The sequence below is a fragment of the Rutilus rutilus genome (genome assembly GCF_951802725.1).
Source record: "Rutilus rutilus genome assembly, chromosome: 11".
Taxonomy (NCBI): domain Eukaryota; kingdom Metazoa; phylum Chordata; class Actinopteri; order Cypriniformes; family Leuciscidae; genus Rutilus; species Rutilus rutilus.
The window spans coordinates 42,289,956-42,310,887 of record NC_140216.1 but is presented as its reverse complement, the minus strand read 5'-3'; the positions used below and the strand labels follow the sequence as shown (position 1 = coordinate 42,310,887).

Here is a 20,932-nt window from a genome sequence, read left to right as displayed (position 1 = left end):
CTCTTCCTCAGTATCGCTTCTCGGCCTTTTGGCTAAGATCAAGTGTAGTATCTGTTCTTATCAGTTTAATATCTGATACGTCCCCTACCCGGGGACCATATATTAAATTGATTTTTGGATCAGGGAGATGGAATAGGGGCTTGCTCCGTCCACTCCACGCATCGACCTGGTATTGCAGTACCTCCAGGAACGGTGCACCCCCTCACGGGGAAAATGACGGGTTAAAGAAAGAGATGTATCAAAATTTATTTGTTATGGAAAATAAATGCATCATAAGGTGTAGAGTTATCAAAATATATCTTTATCATCCAGAATTTGGATTGTGCTTTATATGTCTGCTTGATTCTGAAGGGAAAATCAATTTTGATGTTCATATGTGAAGTTTGTAAGGTTCGCCACTAGAGGTCGCTAACTCAAAATCAATAGCAGAATTGTAGCTTGGTGATGTTTTGAAGTGGCGTGTGGAATCATGGGAGTTGTAGTCTGTCAATTTTTCTTTTCATTTTTTTTTTTATGGCTGAATAAATGCAATATTTTAAAACCTTAGTTTGTGTTTAATTCATTGTTATATGGTGTTTAAAAAAGTAATTTTCTTCAAAAAACACGTTCTGGGAAGCAAAAATGGTTTTCTGGGGTCGCATTAATCTACGATGGCAAATGCTTTTTAATTGATGCATGTTTGTCCTATAGCTGTGTGAATTATTACATATATTATATTATATTGACTATTACAATTAGTAGTAATTACTACTAAACTATAGTAGATTTCTATTTTAATTGATACATGTTTGTCCCAGTTTCATCTTCGTTTTAAATGTAATTTTTGTAGTAAAAAACCCTCATATTTCTCTTCATAGATGCCGCTTCCCAGTTAACACACAACGTTAGTTTTTGGTTCCCGTTTTGGTTATTTTTTTGGGAACCAAATACTAACGTTAGGGGACCGGTCTGTGTTAACTGGGAAGCAGCCTCTATGAAGAGAAATTATTTTTTTTCTCATATTCATAAGTATCCATAGTAAAAACCATAGTTGGTTTTATTTTTATGTAACCATAAAATAACGTTCCCAGAACTTTAAATAACCTAAAAATAACTTATAAAGAACGTTGCCAAATGGTTATTTTAAAGTTATTATTTTGCATAATTGACTGGAATCAATTGTAAGACTTAGTACCACATACTGCCCTGTCACTGAACGGCACATCAGGGACCAAACGCTGCATATTATATATCTGTATCATGTCTTATAAGGGTACAGACAGAGAGTTATAAAATACTATGAAAATCTGGACAAAATAATACAAATAAAGAAACTATGTCATTAAGAGTGGAACACCATGTACTCAGCTCACTGAGGTTATAATTAAACAGGTTTTATTAAAATAGGAACAAATGGAACCAACCAAAGTTTTCAAGATATTTTATCTGATTATCAAATAATTCCCTCCATCAATTCTACTTTTATGTAAATGTTGCGTGACTTTTACGTGTTTTAATGGGCGCGCGCGCTGAACATTCGAGTTACATTTGAACGAGATGGTCCTCACTGCAGAACATGAAATCCACGGGGAGGATCCAGATCCAACTCCTCCCACCTTACATATACCTAAACCCAGAGCCATATAGAGCTGCCTAAACCTACCCATCTCCACCCCCTGATCCCTAAACCCACCCCTAAACCTACCAATCTCCACCCCTTATATCTGGATCCAACTCCGCCCCCCTGGATCTCGTGTACTGCAGTGAGGTGCTACTGATTTGAACTGGAGCGGAGGGCGTTACCATGGAAACGGGGGCGGCAGCTCAACTGACACAAGCAGTAACTCAGTCTCTCACTGTTGTTTTCACTACTTTCAGGTAAGTTTAGTCCCCAAACTTACGCAAATAGTACATACAAATGCTTCTGACACATTCTTTCATGTAAATAACACGCTTCCGTTGAATATTTACTTTATAGAAATGAGTTAGTGTCTTCGGGAAAAGTCCGCTAGCATCTCAACCGTTAACTGTTACAGGCTAGAGGCAGAGCCATTGACCTCGCAAACAAACCACGCCCACGTGATGTCGTCACGTCAGACTCGAATGCCAAGTGTATGACACAGCAAAATCTGGTGTCCGCTCATTTACAGCCACATTTCCCGATTAAACTCGACATTAACAGTCATGGCGCAGAATATGATGCTTTACTGGTGCTCCGGCTCTCCGCCGTGCTGGAGGCTCATGATCGCGCTGGAGGAGAAGAAACTGCAGGGATACAAACACAAACATCTGTCGTTTGACAAGAAAGAGCACCAGTGTGCAGAAGTGAAGGCTCTCAATCCCAGAGTTCAGGTGCGTCTCATACACACGTACGCCTGTTGAGTGGGGTTTCTGCTGACTGCATTACGTGTTTACTGCACATGCAACTTTCATAAAAAGAGACAAAACTTATAAAAACTTTTGTTATAATATTGCACATTTATTATGATTATTTTTTGCAGGTTCCAACTTTCAAGCACGGAGACCTCATCGTGAACGAGTCTTTCGCCGCGTGTCTGTATCTGGAGGTAAATCAGTGTCATAAACAGTTCCTTAAGCCTTCGTAGAAATAAACCTGTCCAATTTTAACAAACACAATCCAAAAGTGTTATAATTCTTATGAATAAGAAAATAATATGCTCAGTAAAAAAGAGACATACTTATGACATAATTAATTATCTCATAATTGAGATGAAAAAGTAGAAATCATAACTTTGTATGTCATTATTTCGGCTTTTAATGTCATAGTTATGACTTAATGTCATGATTTCTGCTTAGTATGTCGATTTCAACTGCATTATTATGAATATGCAAATCAAAGTTTTGACTTTTCATCTCATTATTATGGATTAGTATATCATAATATCATCTTTTTGTGTCATATTTTTATTGATTTTTTTTTTATGTGGTGAAAATGGGCTTTCATGCTAGACGGTTAAGGGTCGTTCACAAAAATGTTTAAAATCTATATATTTCAATTAGGGCTGTGCAACAGTTAATCGCATCCAGAATAAAAGTTTGTGTTTACATAATATAAGTGTGTGTACTGTGTATAATTATTTTGTATAAATACACACATGTATGCATGCGTTCCCCTGAGAACTTTTGCATGCATTCGCTCGTAATAGAATGCAAAGGTTTTGTGAGCGAACGCAAATTTTCTCGCACAACCCGTTTTGTGAATGACGTTAAAATATATTTTAAACTCATTATATTTGTGCATTTCTATGTCGGTTTAGGGGCTCTGTAACCAAACAAAAAAAATCAGTGATTCATTTGTTTCTCCGGTTTTATACAAACACAGTGCATGAAACTTGAGCAGACTGATTGGTCCATAACTCAATCTACTTGCAATCACACCATTCTCTATAGGGCACAGCTGATTGGTTCCTGCTGTATCAGTAGCCAATGAGCTCGCTGCTCAACCTTCAAATACTGGTCAGCATTTGCTCTAGCAGTTGCAGCACTTTCAGAAACCCTCCTCCTTCCCCAGCTCCACCTGTGTAAATCTGCTACGGGTAATTCATGTACGCTATATTGTCGTGTGTGGATTAGCAGTAGCAAGTCCTGTAGTTGATGGGAAGGTTTTTGTGTTTCAGTGTCTTGGCTTTTCTTCATTATCATCTTAGAATAGTTACAAATGGACATTTTTACTTAAAACTCCCAAGAAAAATCTAAAAGAAATGTTTCTGGTTTCTAGAGTGCGTTCAAGTCTCAAGGAGCCCGTCTGATCCCAGATGATCCAGCCGAACAGGCGCTCGTCTACCAGCGGATGTTCGAGACCAGCAACCTGCAGCAGAAATTGTGTAAGTGATTTAAATCATGAACGTACATTTAAAGCTGAGCGACAACTCAAATTAATCAAATTAATTTCAGCAGTTACCCTATAGCATTAGCCTCCTCACATAAGAATAAGAACAATAATGGATCTCTACTCAGATCTTCACTCATCCGGTTCAAAATAGTTTATAATAGAAATGCATGTAGTTTATTCGCTGTCATCGTCCTCCTGCCTCATGCTCTCTTTGCTCACGGTTTGCATTAAGAAAACAAACGTGTCGTTATGGTTCTTGCACTCGATGATGTCCAACAGAGCTTTAAGTGGTTAGCAGTTTCACTCTGAGCGGACGACGGTCAGCCGCTTATTCAGTGTTACCCTTGTGTGTGCAGACGACGTGGCCTTCTACGAGTGGTACGTCCCTGAGGGAGAGCGACACGAATCGGCCCTGAAGAGGAATAAAGAGAATCTCGTCACCGAACTCAAACTGTGGGACGGATACTTGGAGAAGGTTGTGTTTTAACAGGGATTCTCCGATTGATCAGTATCGGCCGATAATCAAATTCTCTGACTCAATCGCTAGTAGCGCTGCCTTCGACTAAAGATTTTTCTAGTCGACTATTAGTCTTTCATTTAAGCGATTAGTCGACTTATCTCATAATAATGAGCCTTTAATTGCCTACATAGCCTAATCAGCGCTCACACGCACACATAAAGCTACAGCGCACCAGCAAACCTCATGATTATGAATGGGAGACTGTCTGAACATTTTAATAATTTATTATTAATTTATTTTCGGCTGCAGTGATGAATCTCCGCATTAGTGCACACACCTATATGCACGTTTCATAACATAATCTGAGAATATTTGTTTTCCATTTGAATCTGTAAATTTAAAAATAGACATTTCAGTCTTTCGATGGATGCATTTCTCATGTCTGCGCGGAAAGTTCACGCTGAGTTTCGGTTTATTTTGTGACGCGCTCAAGTTCACAGAGACCGAGACGGCAGAAAGCGCTTCCTGATTGTTTTCTTTATTTTACAAAAGCACAACATTTAGTTATTGTGAGTGCACACAAATAACATGAGTCCGTTTCCAGTGACGTTCTAGGCTACTCTTGATGTAAGAGAGTATTTTAAGTAAAATGCAAGTGTCGTGCAGTAAGAGCGCTAATAGCTTCCACACTAAGATATGAGCCTAATAATCGGCTAGCGCACATTTATCTAGGTTAGCATTATAGCGAGCGGCCATGTAAAGTTGCTACTACTTGCATGTTTCAGATAATAAGCCATATTTAAGCTCGATAGATGATAGGCAAACGTTTGGATTTTCCTGTCCGATTACCACAAGTACCCGCCGTTAACGATCTGTCCCTCACGGATTACGCATAATAACGCAACTTCGCCACAAGGTTTTGTTTTTTCTTTGACTATTGTGATCTTTCCTGTAGCTCATGGGTTCATTTCCAAGGTCATGGGTTCGATTCCCAGGGAAAGCAAGAACTGATAAGAGTGTAAATGTGTACCTTGAAATGCAATGTAAGTCGCTTTGGATAAAAGCGTCTGCCAAATGCATAAATGTAAATGACTAAGCGACTAGTACAATTTTTGTTCGACTAAGCCTCTTCTAGTCGATTATTAGCGGGCAGCCCTAATCGATAGTCTCACGATCTCACGAAACGATTCCAACATGACGACGTCAAACTTTAGCGCAATAGACCCTTTTCATGTTCTAAAGAAATATCAGGAACATTGGCTAAAGGATTTAATACAACGAACCTGATTCGCTGCCTCTTTCATTCGTTCTTATTGAAATTAATTGCATTATGAATGCCAAAAATAGAGGATAACTATTGCCAAATGCCATAACTATTATCATCAACCTTTGACCATTGAACTTGAACCCTTATTGTCCTAATAAACTCGATCTCATTTGTTGGTCAGATGGGTAAAGGGTCGTTCCTCGCTGGCAAGAACTTCACCATGGCGGACGTGGTTTGTTTCCCAGTTATCGCATATTTCCCACGACTTCAGTGAGTGTCATTATCAATCCTTCTCCATGGACAGCATGTTTAATCATAATGTCAGCTTAAGGTTTAATGTTTGATCTGTTAGACTGGTTTAATGTTTGATCTGTTAGACTGGTTTAATGTTTGATCTGTCTGACTGGTTAACAGCTGTCCTAAAGAGAGATGTCCCAGACTGATGGAGTATTATGAAATGGTGAAGGACCGTCCCAGTGTTAAAGCCAGCTGGCCTCTGGAATGGCTGGAAAAACCCGAGGGTCAGGATACACTGAAGGACCTCTGAGGAACATCGAGAATCATATTAATATTGCATAAAGTTCAGCTTTGATGTATTCAGTAATTGCATGTGATGTTTTCTAACAGTCCTTTATGCAAGAAATGTTTCAGAAGTCTCTCTTACTAATCAATTTTACACCTACAACTGTTAAATCACAACTCTTGTCTTGTTTACATCGCTGCACCTTTCATTTTGTCTGATATTTTCAGCATCTGTTCTGTCAGGCCGTTTAATTTGTGAACTTTATTTTAAGCAGTTTCTAAAGATTGAAACGGATCGAAAGGTTGTTATCGTCTGTAATGGCAGATTAACCTCAGACAGCAACAATGTGGGCCGGGTCTGGGATTAATAAAGTTTTGTCCTGTTAAATCAAGCTGAGGAAAATATTTACCATCATTACAAGAAATAAAAAATTGGTTCAGTTTTAAATTATTAACACAAAATACCAGCTGGCTTTAAAACCTTTGAAAGGTTTTCCATGTATGAAATTTATTCACAGACATTAAAAAAATAAAAGAAAATAAATTACTTAAAGTAGGATATCAGTATAAAAACTTAAAACTCTTCAATCAGGCGTGTCAAATCTCTCAGAAATCATAGTTACTCTAATATCTATCTATAAATTACAGAAACGTCTGTGTGTGTGTGTGTGTGTGTGTCTGTTAACCGCATATCTCTTGAACCGTTAGTCCGATGGATTTCAAACTCGACAGGTGTCTCGCCACGGGCACGAGTAAGTGCAGTGCCAAGTTTGACGTTGTTTGGATGAGAAATGCTAAAGATATCGTTAAATATATCATTTTTAAAAGGTTGTGGTTTAAAAATAAACATTCTGACATTAGAGGGTTGTATCGGTCAAAGAAGCCCCAAGAAGGCTGTGGTTTAAAAATAAACACTCAGTCAGCTACACTGTTTACTTGGCAATATTTGTTTAATATGAATATTATAGTTTGGTTCCAGAAAGTGATAAATCCATTTTGATTAGACAGACGTTTCTGTAATTTATAGATAGATTTGAGTAAAAATGTGTTTTCTTTACCAAGAAAGTGGCAAGATGAAAACCACTATTTTCTGTTTCAAACTTTCACATAGCATCTTTAGGTTATAATAACAAAAAATGCAAATCTTTTTTTTTTTTCAAAAATGCAATAATTTCCCCCAAAAAATGCAATAAATTCATGACACTTTTCTTTTTTTTTCAAAATGCAATTAATCCATTGAATCAATATAAAAGTTATTTTTTATCATATTGAAACTGTTGGAATCAGCCATCGCCAAGAAATATCTTCTGAACTTTTTTGACGGCGATCAGCTCACAAAAACTGATTTTGCACGGGCACTTTGCACTGCTTCCTGAATCGACGCGCTTATTCATTTGTGGATGTTAACTGAATCTGTAAGTCAGCTATGCTGTTTACTTCTGAATATTATATTTCATTCTGGTGCGCTTAACGTTATCGCTACAGTGTAATAGTAGCCTATGCTATTCACCAACTAAACATAGACTCGGCAGAATTTCTGAAAATGTGCTTATTTAAAGTGCTGGAGGCATTTTGTGATTATTTATATTGTACAACATTTCTAGGGGTATTAAGGGGTGCTGAATCCAAATCTGCTGTATATGAAGCTCAAAAATGTCCCAAAATGCCTCAAAATTGAGAAATTCAAAATGGCCGCCACCGCCAGGCTGAAATCAATTTTTCAGTATATCTTTTTGACTAAACAAGGTACAAACATGAAATAAATGTGCTTTTGTAAGTTTTCCTACATGGGCAATTCAATGCCATATTCAGATTTTAGATGTCATGTGAAGAAACTGCTTAGATATTGCAAAAATAGTTGTTTTTAACTATGAACTATTATTGACTAATTAATAATTAAGTTATTATTATTAATATTATCAGGCTACTTTTACTTAGTTTGTATTTTGTTATGAGGTAAAATGTGTCAAATGTGTTGTAATGCACTCCCAAACCTTTGCCCTCCCCAATATCATACCACCCCTCCCCCGAGCTTAGCCTTTCTCACACTTCTCAGAACGGCTGATCGGAAACATAAGACAGCTAACAGGTAAAGTCATGTCCAGTGTATATTTGCATAATGTGACATGTTTTCATAAACATCCCAAGGGGATCAATAACGTTTCTACCTATCTATGTAGTTTAAATAATTGCAGTATATATTTTAGCATTTTTGATCACTAAAAGAAGCCTATTAGCGCGATTAGCTAGATGACATCAAAGTCAGTAAACTTAACACACTTGCTTTTACACTGACTGATTGGAGGAAATACTTTAAATTTATTTCATTTAACCCTTTCGCACGTACGATCACACCGGTGTGATCAGTCTAGGCTGGTCCCTGGAGCATACGATCACACACTGGTGTGATTAGAACAGTCAGTGCATCACGTGATCAAGTGCTAAATTCAAATGTGCTTTCACACTTTGGCTGGCGCTGAGCCAGAGACAGGCGCGCTCAGAGCTGTCATATCTCAAAACTTTACAGTGTTTTCAACCACATAATGTTTATTTTAGGTATTAGACATATAAATTCACATAAGTACTAAAAAAAACCAATACATTTAGAGTATGTAAAATACACACTGATGTCTATGGAAGAGGCAATAATAATCCCTTCCATTATAATTAGACACGTCTTATTCATATCAGATACACATTGTGTAAGTAACTTCAAAGTTTACTCTATTCTTCTCCCAGTTCACCAGCCACTTATGTATTTGCGGGAGAAGTGGATGAATTCATGTGTAGTAAATCCAACAGATCTGATTCTCTGAACTGCGTCTGCGCACTGGCGGAGCTAGGGGGTGGAGCCGCGGCCACCCTTGGTCTGAGCTTGGTCACCCCTCTCACAACTGCTGTTTCTGTCTCTTTTTTTTATTGACAAAAATTGCGTTTTTTTTAAAGACCACAAAAAACGTGAGACTTTTCAGACGCACACTCCAACTTCACCTCAGCGCCAGGCGCAAGTCAAACGAGTGCGGAAATGTCCAAGTGCCGAATGAGCTTCAGCAGAACATCAGACAGTGATATGCACATAGTAAATATAGAGTCAATCTTTCTCAACTGGTGGGTTGCAAGACCGTTTTGAGGAAGTCGAATAGTGTGAAGGCAACAACAAACATCATTCTCTTTTTTTTCTGATACTATTATTTTTAGAAGATGTGTGTGAAAGCTTGTGACACTTCTGTCAGAAGCTGAGAAAAGGGCTTTGTCCTTATTCAGTGGGCTATCTTCGTTAAGATGAGATGTTGTCAGGCAAAATGTCAGTAAAACTAACTAACTTTTCTGTCATACGACTGACAGCCGTTGTACTGTCCTTGCGCACATCACGCGCAAATGCGGCACGCTGTAGCCGTAGTAGTCGTCAATTAACTCATGTAAGAATCAAAAAGGCGATTAAAGCTGTCAAAACTGCATGCATGTATTTGTTATATATGCGTCACATGTCTCTGTATTAAAATATTCTGCTATGTGAGATCACAATATAAGGTACAAACTGTTTTAATGTCCAAATAAATGTGAGCACTGTGCATTTGTAGGCCTACTAGACGATAGGCATTCATTTTGCGTTCATTTGTAAAGGACAAACAAAAATGGATCATTTTTAAATCCATAAAATAACTAATTTTACATTCTGCCAACATTACATTATGAAAAACATAACATTTTACATTATGTGCTGTTGACTTCCGCCTTGTTCACATCCTTGCACTTGGGGATTCAAAAGAGAACTTTTGTTTTCCTTTTTAATTTCGGTATGATAGAACTGTTGCAATTATTTATTTTGACAACTAATATAGAAAGTTAAACTTTTATTTGACAAACTCAGAATTGGTTGAATAGTTCATTGATTATATCAAACGCATTGAAGGTTGAATAATCTTTGGACTACAGTAGTTATCTGCATGTTATCTCATCCATGAAGATGCAACAATGTAGAACAAGCTATTGGAGATTTTGAGAACCAGAACCAAGCTAACTGAGCAAGTTGAACTTTAGCTATAGTGTGTGCCCTTTTATTACTATTTAATTCATTTTAATATGAGGTGGTGGATAACAATAAAAAAAATATAAAATTCAGTCAGCATTCCATGATTCCTAATTCACTATCTCAATTACAATTAAGTACAAATGAACTTTATTCAGTTGTGTAGGCACTAAAACAGTCCAATACATAAATCATTTTTTATGATAAAATAATTAATATTTCTGTGCCACCCCAGACTGGTTGCTGGCCCTTGCCTGGCCACCCCTAAAAATATGCTCCAGGGACCAGCCTAGCCTGATCACACCGGTGTGATCGTACGTGCGAAAGGGTTAAATGAAATAAATTTAAAGGAACACTCCACCGTTTTTTGAAATAGGGCTTATTCACCTTCTTTCCTACATTTAGATAGGTGGGCAAATGCATTTTTGTCTCAGTGCATGCGTTGTTTTAGTTTGACAGGGTCGGCGCGAGCTTAGCTTAGCACAATGAATGAAATCCTTTGTTAGTGATCTAGTGATCTAGTGTTAGTGAGTAAAAGTGATCTAAAAAAAACAAAAACCCACCTAATTACTTCTTGTGGCCTGCGTATTCACAACAAGTACAAATAGCGATGCAGATTAACACTAGGCGATTTCCTAGGCAGATATTGACTTTGGACTATATTAGGGGGAAACACAGGCGAAGCACTGCAGCTTAGGCGAAGCACTGCTACTTGGGCGCAGAGATATCACGCAACACATGAAATGTGAATATGTGGTATAATATGTGAATGTGAATACAGGTATAATATGGGTCGATCTATACATCTAGAGAGGCCGCACTATGCTTAAATATATTTTTATTTGCACAGACGCGTTTCGCCGCGTGCCTTCTTCAGTGTGCAAATAAATTAAAAATATATTTAAGCATAGTGCGGCCTCTCTCCCACTTCATGTATTATAATTATCTAGGCCAGCACTCTTAAAATTGACAAGTGTACACATTGAGTGAAGCCTGCTCATATCCACATTTACTTTTCGATCTATACATGCGTCATGTTTAAAATAATCACTTACTCTGTGGACAGTTGTCCATTTGGTCCATTCGGCGTGGGGCTTTTTTTCCAGTTCACTTTATCACACCGGTAAAAAAAATAGAGTAAAAGTTACTGCAGAATGGATCAACGCCGTGAAATCCTCGGTAGCTGTGACACAACTGCCGGCACGCTCATCTTGATCTGACGCGCTGAGCCTGGTCATCAATGGATGGCAGAAACTTGTCCCACTCTCTACAGCACAGACACTATTTCAGTCGGGATAGATTGGCATATTCCCCCAGATTCACACCACCAGTTCGTGTTGGCTCTCATCCTCACGTCCTCAGGCTGTTGAGCGATCGCAACCTCCTCCTCCTGTCATTCTATTTCCAAAGCACGCAGCTCATCTTCTGAAAACTCTGGTTCATAGAGGTATGGTTCTGGCTCTCGACTGTCTGAGAAGACACCCTCTTCGTCTCTCACAAAATCCGCCATGTTCATTGCCATTCATGTACTGAAGGAAAAATAGCCAGCTACTATTCACACCGGTATGTTGACATTTCATGTGTTGCGTGATATCTCTGCGCCCAAGTAGCAGTGCTTCGCCTGTGCTTCCCCCTAATATAGTCCCAAGTCAATATCTGCATAGGAAATCGCCTAGTGTTAATCTGCATCGCTATTTGTACTTGTTGTGAATACGCAGGCCACAAGAAGTAATTAGGTGGTTTAAAAATTGTTTTTTTTGCACTTTTACTCAGGACATGCTAGCTGGCAACAAAGGATTCCATTCATTGTGCTAAGCTAAGCTAGCGCCGACCCTGTCAAACTAAAACAACGCATGCACTGAGACAAAAATGCATTTGCCCACCTATCTAAATGTAGGAAAGAAGGTGAATAAGCACTATATCAAAAAACGGTGGAGTGTTCCTTTAAAGTATTTCCTCCAATCAGTCAGTGTAAAAGCAAGTGTGTTAAGTTTACTGACTTTGATGTCATCTAGCTAATCGCGCTAATAGGCTTCTTTTAGTGATCAAAAATGCTAAAATATATACTGCAATTATTTAAACTACATAGATAGATAGAAACGTTATTGATCCCCTTGGGATGTTTATGAAAACATGTCACATTATGAAAATATACACTGGACATGACTTACCTGTTAGCTGTCTTATGTTTCCGATCAGCCGTTCTGAGAAGTGTGAGAAAGGCTAAGCTCGGGGGAGGGGTGGTATGATATTGGGGAGGGCAAAGGTTTGGGAGTGCATTACAACACATTTGACACATTTTACCTCATAACAAAATACAAACTAAGTAAAAGTAGCCTGATAATATTAATAATAATAACTTAATTATTAATTAGTCAATAATAGTTCATAGTTAAAAACAACTATTTTTGCAATATCTAAGCAGTTTCTTCACATTACATCTAAAATCTGAATATGGCATTGAATTGCCCATGTAGGAAAACTTACAAAAGCACATTTATTTCATGTTTGTACCTTGTTTAGTCAAAAAGATATACTGAAAAATTGATTTCAGCCTGGCGGTGGCGGCCATTTTGAATTTCTCAATTTTGAGGCATTTTGGGACATTTTTGAGCTTCATATACAGCAGATTTGGATTCAGCACCCCTTAATACCCCTAGAAATGTTGTACAATATAAATAATCACAAAATGCCTTCGGGGTTCTGATTTTGTGAAATTTGACCCTGTCTAATATCCTATTCAATGCGTTCACAGTCTCTTTCACGGCCATCATTTGTAGTAGCCTAGTCACAAACTGTTTGCTCAAGCATAGCATTTTCTCGGAGTTCACTGTGTGCTTTCTACTTTTTTAGTCTACTGTCTCTCTCTCTGTGTGTGTGTGTGTGTGTGTGTGTGTGTGTGTCTGTTATTCGCATATCTCTCGAACCGTTAGTCCGATGGATTTCAATCTTGACAGGTGTCTTGCTACAGGCACGAGTAAGTGACATTCACAGTCTCTTTCACGGGCACCAAACCAACAATTACTAAAAACACACACAAAAACTGATTTTGCACGGGCATTTTGCACTAGTATTAATTGTAAGTAAGTATTCAATAAAGAGATCGATAAACTAATGTCAGTCAGTCAGCAGTAAAACGAAATGACTGTTAATTTTTAAATTATGCGAGTGCGCGCACGTCTTCTGTGCTTGAGTTCTCTTTCATAGGTTCACTCAACGCTGCGGATAGCGCAGTGGGATATTCTCTGAATGTGCCGATTGTCTGAAGCCCTATAGAATCACGCCAATTCATTGGCTGATGGCGCCCGCGCAATCTGGCTCCGCCCCTCTTACGTCGCATCATTACATATTCGCGCGCGCGCCATCTGCTCCTCAGATTTCTCTGCCTTCAGAACGAAGCGGTCACGTTGCCCCTCGTTCGTGATTTTTCTGAGCTCAAACTTTCTGGATTATTCTCGGCGCTTCTGCGACTGTTCAAGCGGAACTCTGTTTCTCCTTTCGGTGAAGTTGCCATGGAATACCAACGCTGTACTCCGCCATGTGCTTGTTACATCGCTAACGACGACCCGCACAGTAAGTGTGTTAAATGTATGGGTTTTTCACATGCGCGTGAGGCAGTCATAGGATCGTCTAATTGCAAATTATGTTTTTATTATGTATTATTACCGACCATCTTGCTCCGTCGTCTGCACCGTCCTGGAAGTCGCGCCCCCTCCTCCCCTCTAAAGCATGTAGGACTACTTCCTCTCTCATTGGGAAATCCTACATGGCGGCTGGGCAGGCAGGCATGACCCTGCACACTATGGCCATTCTCCAGGCCTACCAAGCGGACGTCCTTAAGGAAATGGACGAGGGCGACGGCGTGACCCCTGAAGCGGTCAAAGAGCTTCGTAAGGCTACGGATTTAGCCTTAAGAGCCACCAAGCATACCGCACGCGCTATAGGTCGCTCTATGGCTGGTTCCGTTGCGGTGGAACGCCACTTGTGGCTTAATCTCACGGAGATCCGTGACAAGGACAAGGTTTTCCTCCTGGACGCCCCCATTTCTCAAACAGGGTTGTTTGGTGAGGCGGTCAACACGGTGGTTGAGAAATTCCGCTCCTCCAAATCCCAATCGGCCGCGTTCAGACAGTTCATGCCCAGGAGGGCTAGGGAACCTTCTGCTCCCTCCCCTGTTCGACCCAGAGAACGTCCCTCTTTTAGACCGGAGTTCTCTTCCAGGAGGAGTGAACCGGTGCATCCCCCACCTTCCACGGTTTGGGGAGCCCGCGGTCGCCCGTTTCCCCGTCAACGGCCTCACAAGCGCCTCCAGATGAAGCGGTCCGACAAACCGACCGCTCCGGCGGCCCAGAGCCGTTCCTGACCCTCTGGTCGGAAAAAGGAGAGCTCCTCTGCTTCCTCAAGGTTGGGACAGACCGCGCAAGCGTTTCTGCCCACCTCCCAGCTCTCCTTTCCTTGCCCTGTCACCTTCGCCACTCAGAGTGTCTCGAAGTGCAGGCCATTCTTCACCATCTCTACTCAGCCCGGCGCGGAAGGAAGGAGACGCTTTTTGCTTTCTCCCCTCACCCCCGACACTCTCTATAACTGCCGGTCGCATTCTCTGAGGCACTTTTCGCTTTCCTCCGGAGCGGGCGGACCTGGTCACCATGACCCCAGCATCGATGCCTCCCATCACGTGTCAGGACGCCAAGGGCTCTCCTGCACAGTCAACTTCTCTACCTCACGAACGTCAACACGGCACCCTCACTCAGGTATGTCGTCTGCATTACAACATCCCTCTTCCTCTTTCACATTTCTTTCAAGAATGGGAGCGCTTACCAGGGGTATCGTCTTGGGTTCTTCGCACAGTTCGGTTCGGTTACACTCTTCAGTTTTGCCGCAATCCCCCTTGTTTCAACGGGGTCTTTCCTACCGTAGTAGACAGCGCCACTCAGGCTTCTGTACTTCAGCAGGAAGTTTCATCCCTCCTTTCAAAGGAGCAATAGAAGAGGTTCCTTCAGGGGAAACCGAACGGGGCTTTTACAGCCGTTATTTCCTGGTCTCGAAGAAGGGCGGCGGTTTGCGTCCCATACTGGACCTCCGCCGACTGAACTTCGCCCTTTACAAAGCGAAATTCAAGATGTTGACGCTGAAAGCTATCATATCTCAGATTCGGCCAGGGGATTGGTTCGTGACAGTAGACCTAAAGGATGCTTACTTTCACATCCAGGTTGTACGGTGACACAGGCATTTCCTCAGGTTCGCCTTTGGAGAAAGAGCGTTCCAGTACAGGGTCCTTCCCTTCGGCCTCGCTCTGGCCCCGAGGACATTCACGAAGTGTATGGATGCAGCTCTGGCCCCTTTGCGGCTCCAGGGCATCCGTATTCTAAATTACCTGGACGATTGGCTCATTTTAGCCCAGTCCAGGGAGCTAGTGACCCACCACAGAGACATCGTCCTGAGTCATATCCAGTCTCTCGGTTTGAGGTTGAACTCGGAGAAGAGTGTTCTTGCTCCGGCTCAAAGCACCGTTTTCTTGGGGGTGAACATGGATTCCGTTCTCATGCAGGCCCGCTTGGCTCCTGCACGGATTTCCAGTCTGACGTCATGTTTGGCCCGTTTTTCGCTAGGCCATCATGTGTCTGTGGGCACTTGCCGCAGGATGCTGGGCCTGATGGCCGCGGCCTCCTCCGTGCTACCGCTGGGCCTGCTCCACATGAGGCCCTTCATGTGGTGGATGAAGCTCTCAGGGGTTCGGCCCTCCGGGCCAACCCTTCGCCTACTGAAGGTATCGCACAGTTGCTTTCGAGCCCTGTCAGTTTGGCGGGACCCTCTTTTTCTTCGGAAAGGGGTCAGCATGGGTGCGGTATTTCGTCGCCAGATGATTACGACGGATGCCTCTCTCACCGGCTGGGGAGCAGTTTTCGAGGGCAGACCAGCGTGTGGGGTCTGGACTGGCGAGACTCTCTCTTGGCACATAAACTGCCTGGAGTTAAGAGCCGTTTTTCTGGCTCTGCATCATTTTCTCCCTCTTCTGGAGGGACACCATGTAATTGTCAGAACAGACAACATGGCAGTGGTGTCTCATGTGAACCGGCAGGGGGGTTCTCGGTCGCGCACCCTGGACAGGCATGCGCGTCACCTTCTCCTGTGGTCTCAGAGCAGATTCCTATCTCTGAGAGCAGTTCATGTCCCAGGGGTTCTGAACCTCGCAGCAGACTTTCTGTCGAGGCAGAAACTCAGATCGGGAGAATGGATGTTGAACCGCCAGACAGTGGCCCTGATCTGGGAGGTTTTCGGAGAGGCGGAAGTGGACCTCTTTGCATCTCAAGAGTCGTCCCAATGCCCGCTGTGGTTCTCCCTGAGTCCCCCGGCTCCATTAGGGATAGATGCGTTCGCTCACCCTTGGCCAACGCAGAAACTCTATGCCTTCCCGCCCATCAAACTGATCCAGGCGGTCTTGGCCAGAGTGAGAGAGAGCGGAGTCAGCCTCCTCCTGGTAGCTCCGTTCTGGCCGTCTCAGCCATGGTTTTCGGAGCTAATTCCTCTGCTGGAATCTTCCCCCTGGAAGATCCCGGTCAGGGAGGACCTGCTGTCCCAGCTGCAGGGCAGGATATGGCATCCTCGCCCAGACATGTGGAAGCTGTATGTTTGGCTGATCAGAGGCCATTAGCATTAAGTTCTGATCTCCCAACTGACGTTCAGGAGACCATTGCGAGTGCTAGAGCCCCTTCTACAAGGAGGCTATATTCTTCCAAATGGAAGGTTTTTGAGGCATGGTGCTTAGCACATGATAGGAGTCCAGTTAACTGCCCTGTTGGTTCAGTACTAGAATTCCTGCAGGAGAAGTTTGCTTCTGGAGCAGCTGCTACCACTCTCAGAGTTTATGTCGCAGCTATTGCAGCACATAGGGAATCGGACGAGATTCCCCTGGGGAAACTAAGGTTAGTTTCGGCCTTCATGCGTGGGGTTAAGCGCCTGAAACCGGCTCGCTCCCCTAGAGTTCCCTCATGGGACCTTTCTGTTGTCCTAGAGGGTTTGACGAAGGCTCCCTTTGAGCCCTTGGAGTCAGCTCCGGAGCGGATTCTGACGCTCAAGGTTTCTCTTTTGTTGGCTTTGTCCTCATTAAAGCGGGTAGGAGACTTACAAGCTCTTTCTGTTAGCGAGTCTTGCTTGGACTTTGCTCCTGGCTTGGTCAAGGTTTCCTTGAGGCCGAGACCAGGGTATGTCCCCAAAGACCCAAAGCAGAGGATTTCTCACTGGGTCACAGAAGCTATCTCGTTGGCTTACGAGGTGCGTGGCTTACCTTCACCTCTTAGCGTTAGAGCACATTCCACCAGAAGTGTGGCATCTTCTCAAGCTCTTTTTAGAGGAGCACTTTGGGAGGACATTTGTGTTGCGGCAGGCTGGTCCTCTCCGCACACTTTTGTAAGGTTCTATAATTTGGATCTTGACATGACCCCGGGTTCCCAGGTTCTTTCTGTTTGAACTCATCTTGGTCGTTGTCTCTTTATGTACCAGTCATTGAAAGCGCTCTAGCTTGGCGAGTTTGGTAGTCCGTTCCCACTGCGCTATCCGCAGCGTTGAGTGAACCTATGAAAGAGAACGTCTCTGGTTACTTACGTAACCTATGTTCTCTGAATAGGGAACGAGACGCTGCGTTAGCTGCCAAGCTCCTCGCGCTGCTGACAGTTTTTCTTTTCGGCAGAGAAATCTGAGGAGCAGATGGCGCGCGCGAATATGTAATGATGCGACGTAAGAGCGTCGGGGCGGAGCCAGATTGCGCGGGCGCCATCAGCCAATGAATTGGCGTGATTCTATAGGGCTTCAGACAATCGGCACATTCAGAGAATATCCCACTGCGCTATCCGCAGCGTCTCGTTCCCTATTCAGAGAACATAGGTTACGTAAGTAACCAGAGACGTTTTTACACTATATGCTTAATTCTGGCCTACTGTTTTATCTATACAGTTGAAATTATTACGTGTTTTGACGGATCTTATTTCTTCAATTTATTAAATGCTAATATGCTATATTGAAACTAATTTCAAAGCTCGACTGGCGGGAAACTATGAACAAAGGAAACCGACTGAGGAATACTTAGGCTAAGTAAAGTCCATGAAATTCATAAAAATAACCCTTACAGAATGCTCTGTTCTTTTTAGGTTATTAAAAATTATATAAATAAAAACGTCCTGCAATGTTCTGGGCCTTACTAAAAAAAAAAACTACAAAGAAAGTTCCCAGAAAGTTCTTATTTGGTTGCAAAAAAATAGAAATCACACAGTGATTCTTGTCTGCAGCTAAAACCTGACTGAGAAATGTTTGAATAAAATACTTTTAAAAGAATTGGGGAGCCAATGCTCATTTTAAGGCATCTGAGATATGAAAGCGCATCTTCCACAAGAACATAGTCATGATGATCATACATGAAGTGACTGAGCAGTTTCAGCCTCACCTTCAGCTCAGGTTATCTTCATCATGTGGACTTTCAAAGCTTCGAGCTGATAAGAGTCAACAGTATGAATGACACAGCGAAATACTGATATAAAAACATAAGGTGCGTTCCATTCGACAGGGTCCCTACGCAGTGTTCACTGCTCCCTACTCCCTGATCACGGTGGAAGTGGACAACAATAATCGCGCATTTGGAATGCCGCAACATCATCAAAGGAAGGCAACAACGGGGTCGCGCAGATTATGATGTGACTTAAATAAATATTGTATACAATATATATATCAGCCTATACAAAACACGTAGCCTATCTAATAAATCAAAATATTGTATTAGTTTATTAGACTACTTTATGACTAAACATAAGCTGTACTGTAACGGTCATTTATAAATCATTTTTAATTTGGTTATCTATATAAATGTGCTCTTAAAATGGTCTTAATAATTGTAGAAGTCTCATCTCGTGCGTTTCTTTCCCACCCGCAGCTGCAAAGCAATTAGCAAACATTCCGGAGGTAAATAAAGTCAAATGAAAAAAATGACAGCGACTCAGCTGCTTCTCAACACTTTTAATTTGTGTAGATATTCATACAATAGACTATGGAAAGGTAACATTCATCACCCCAACCATTCATAAATACTCTAGTTTGTATAATAATAACAGTATGAATAGCTACTCAAAGGCATACGCAAATCAGAGCCGTTAGAAATTTTAAATCTCTTCTAACAGCTCTGCTCTAATGTTAGCTCAGCCTCAGACGGGGTGCGGATCGCTCTCCACTTCCTGTGAAGTGATGTATCGATGTTCCCTTATTCCCTACGGCGTTTGCAGTGCCCTTCGAACTGAACATGTTCGTTCCCTTCAGATTGGAAACTCACTTAAGATAGAGAAATACCCTGTGAAGTCCACTTCGCAGTCCACTTACGGTCATGCTAATCGCTTTTTTTTTTAACTAAACAAATGTTGGTTTACTTTGAATAACACTTTACAACAAGCAGGGGCGGCCTTAAGCATCTGGGGGCCCGTTTCAATAACTAATATGGGGCCCTGCCCACATAAAATGTAAACATAATAGAGCAGAAAAAGCAAGGATTCCTGTTGGTTTGCATCATATTATTTTATTATGCGCACTTTCAGCTTCATGAACAGGCAGCTCAACATAGAAATAATCCAACCTTATTTGATTAAAACTATATACAATTATACAGCGTTTTACGTTGGAATAAGCCTCGCCCTTTCACGCAGGGCAACATCACTGCTTAATTGATTTGCGCAGTATATTTTCAGCTGTCTGGGCTGACTTAAAAAAAAAAAAAAAAAACAGCTCAAACATCCCCTCAACTTGAAGTATTACGGAGCCCGGGAAGTCACCTGTGTGAGTAAAAATAAGCTAATTTTAAAAAAAATCCGTGGCGACGGTTTTGCAATCCGTGCGCCCAGTTTATAAACCGTACTCACGAATTCTCAAACTGTTCCCTCGGTTTAATAAACCGTACCCACGAGTTTTTAATCCGCGCTCTCAGATTTGAAAACAGTGCCTTCAGTTTTTGCAATCTGCACTAATTCATAAACCGTGCCCACGCTTTCACAATCCGTTCCCACGGGTTTGTAAAATGTACTCACGGATTTGTGACTCTCATTTTAGAAGAACACCAGGAGGTACGTTGTTAACGAATCTTATAGTATATTGTTTTATTGTGTATTAAGTGGAATACATCAAATTGTCTTAACTGCGTCTAGCGGGTATGGGTGAATATACAATTTAATATGAATGGCGTGAATCAAAATCTTTTGTTTATTTGTGATAATCTTAACACTTTAGTATTCTAAAATACTAAATAACAAAAATAACAAAAGCGTCTTCTAATATAGCATATAAAATGTAATAATAATAATTATAATTATTATTAGAGTTTATAACTATAAATGAGTTCACTTAAGACAGTAATATGTTTATCATAAAATAATTTATGAACGCTTTATTTAAGCAAAAATTATGCAAAAAAATGTAGGCCTATTTTATCCAAAACTGTAAAAGGTTAGGTTATAGCCTATAAAAATAAAGCATTGATAAATTATTTTATGACAAACATATTACTGTCTTAAGTGAACTCATTTATAGTTAAACACAAATAATACTAATAATAATTATTATTATTATTATTATTATTATTATAATTATAATTATTATAATTACATTTTACATATTTAGAAGACGCTTTTGTCCAAAACTTACAAAAAAGGAACAAAGCAATTCGTCAAATATCAGTCATATACAGGTTAGAAAATAATACTAAAGTGTTAAGATTATCACAAATAAACAAAAAAAATTTGAAGTGGCCGAGAGCTACTCATGTAGGCCTAATGCAATAATTAAATCTCTTAA

The 20,932-nt window shown here is 41.1% G+C and overlaps 1 protein-coding gene across 2 annotated transcripts; it reads left to right on the top strand.

Annotated features, from left to right (window-relative positions):
• Positions 1-1,760: 1,760 nt before the first annotated feature.
• Positions 1,761-6,473, top strand: LOC311300336 (glutathione S-transferase A-like). Of its 2 annotated transcripts, none has more exons than XM_084424580.1 (7): positions 1,761-1,857; positions 2,016-2,331; positions 2,481-2,546; positions 3,719-3,824; positions 4,189-4,307; positions 5,741-5,829; positions 5,974-6,473. In XM_084424580.1, the coding sequence occupies exons 2-7, from the start codon at positions 2,164-2,166 to the stop codon at positions 6,104-6,106; spliced, it is 681 nt and encodes a 226-aa protein (XP_084280706.1). In that variant the 5' UTR covers positions 1,761-1,857; positions 2,016-2,163; the 3' UTR covers positions 6,107-6,473. The 2 variants fall into 2 exon arrangements, with proteins under 2 accessions (XP_084280706.1, XP_084280705.1); XM_084424579.1 differs by having other exon boundaries at positions 1,786-1,857; positions 1,958-2,331.
• Positions 6,474-20,932: the final 14,459 nt, after the last annotated feature.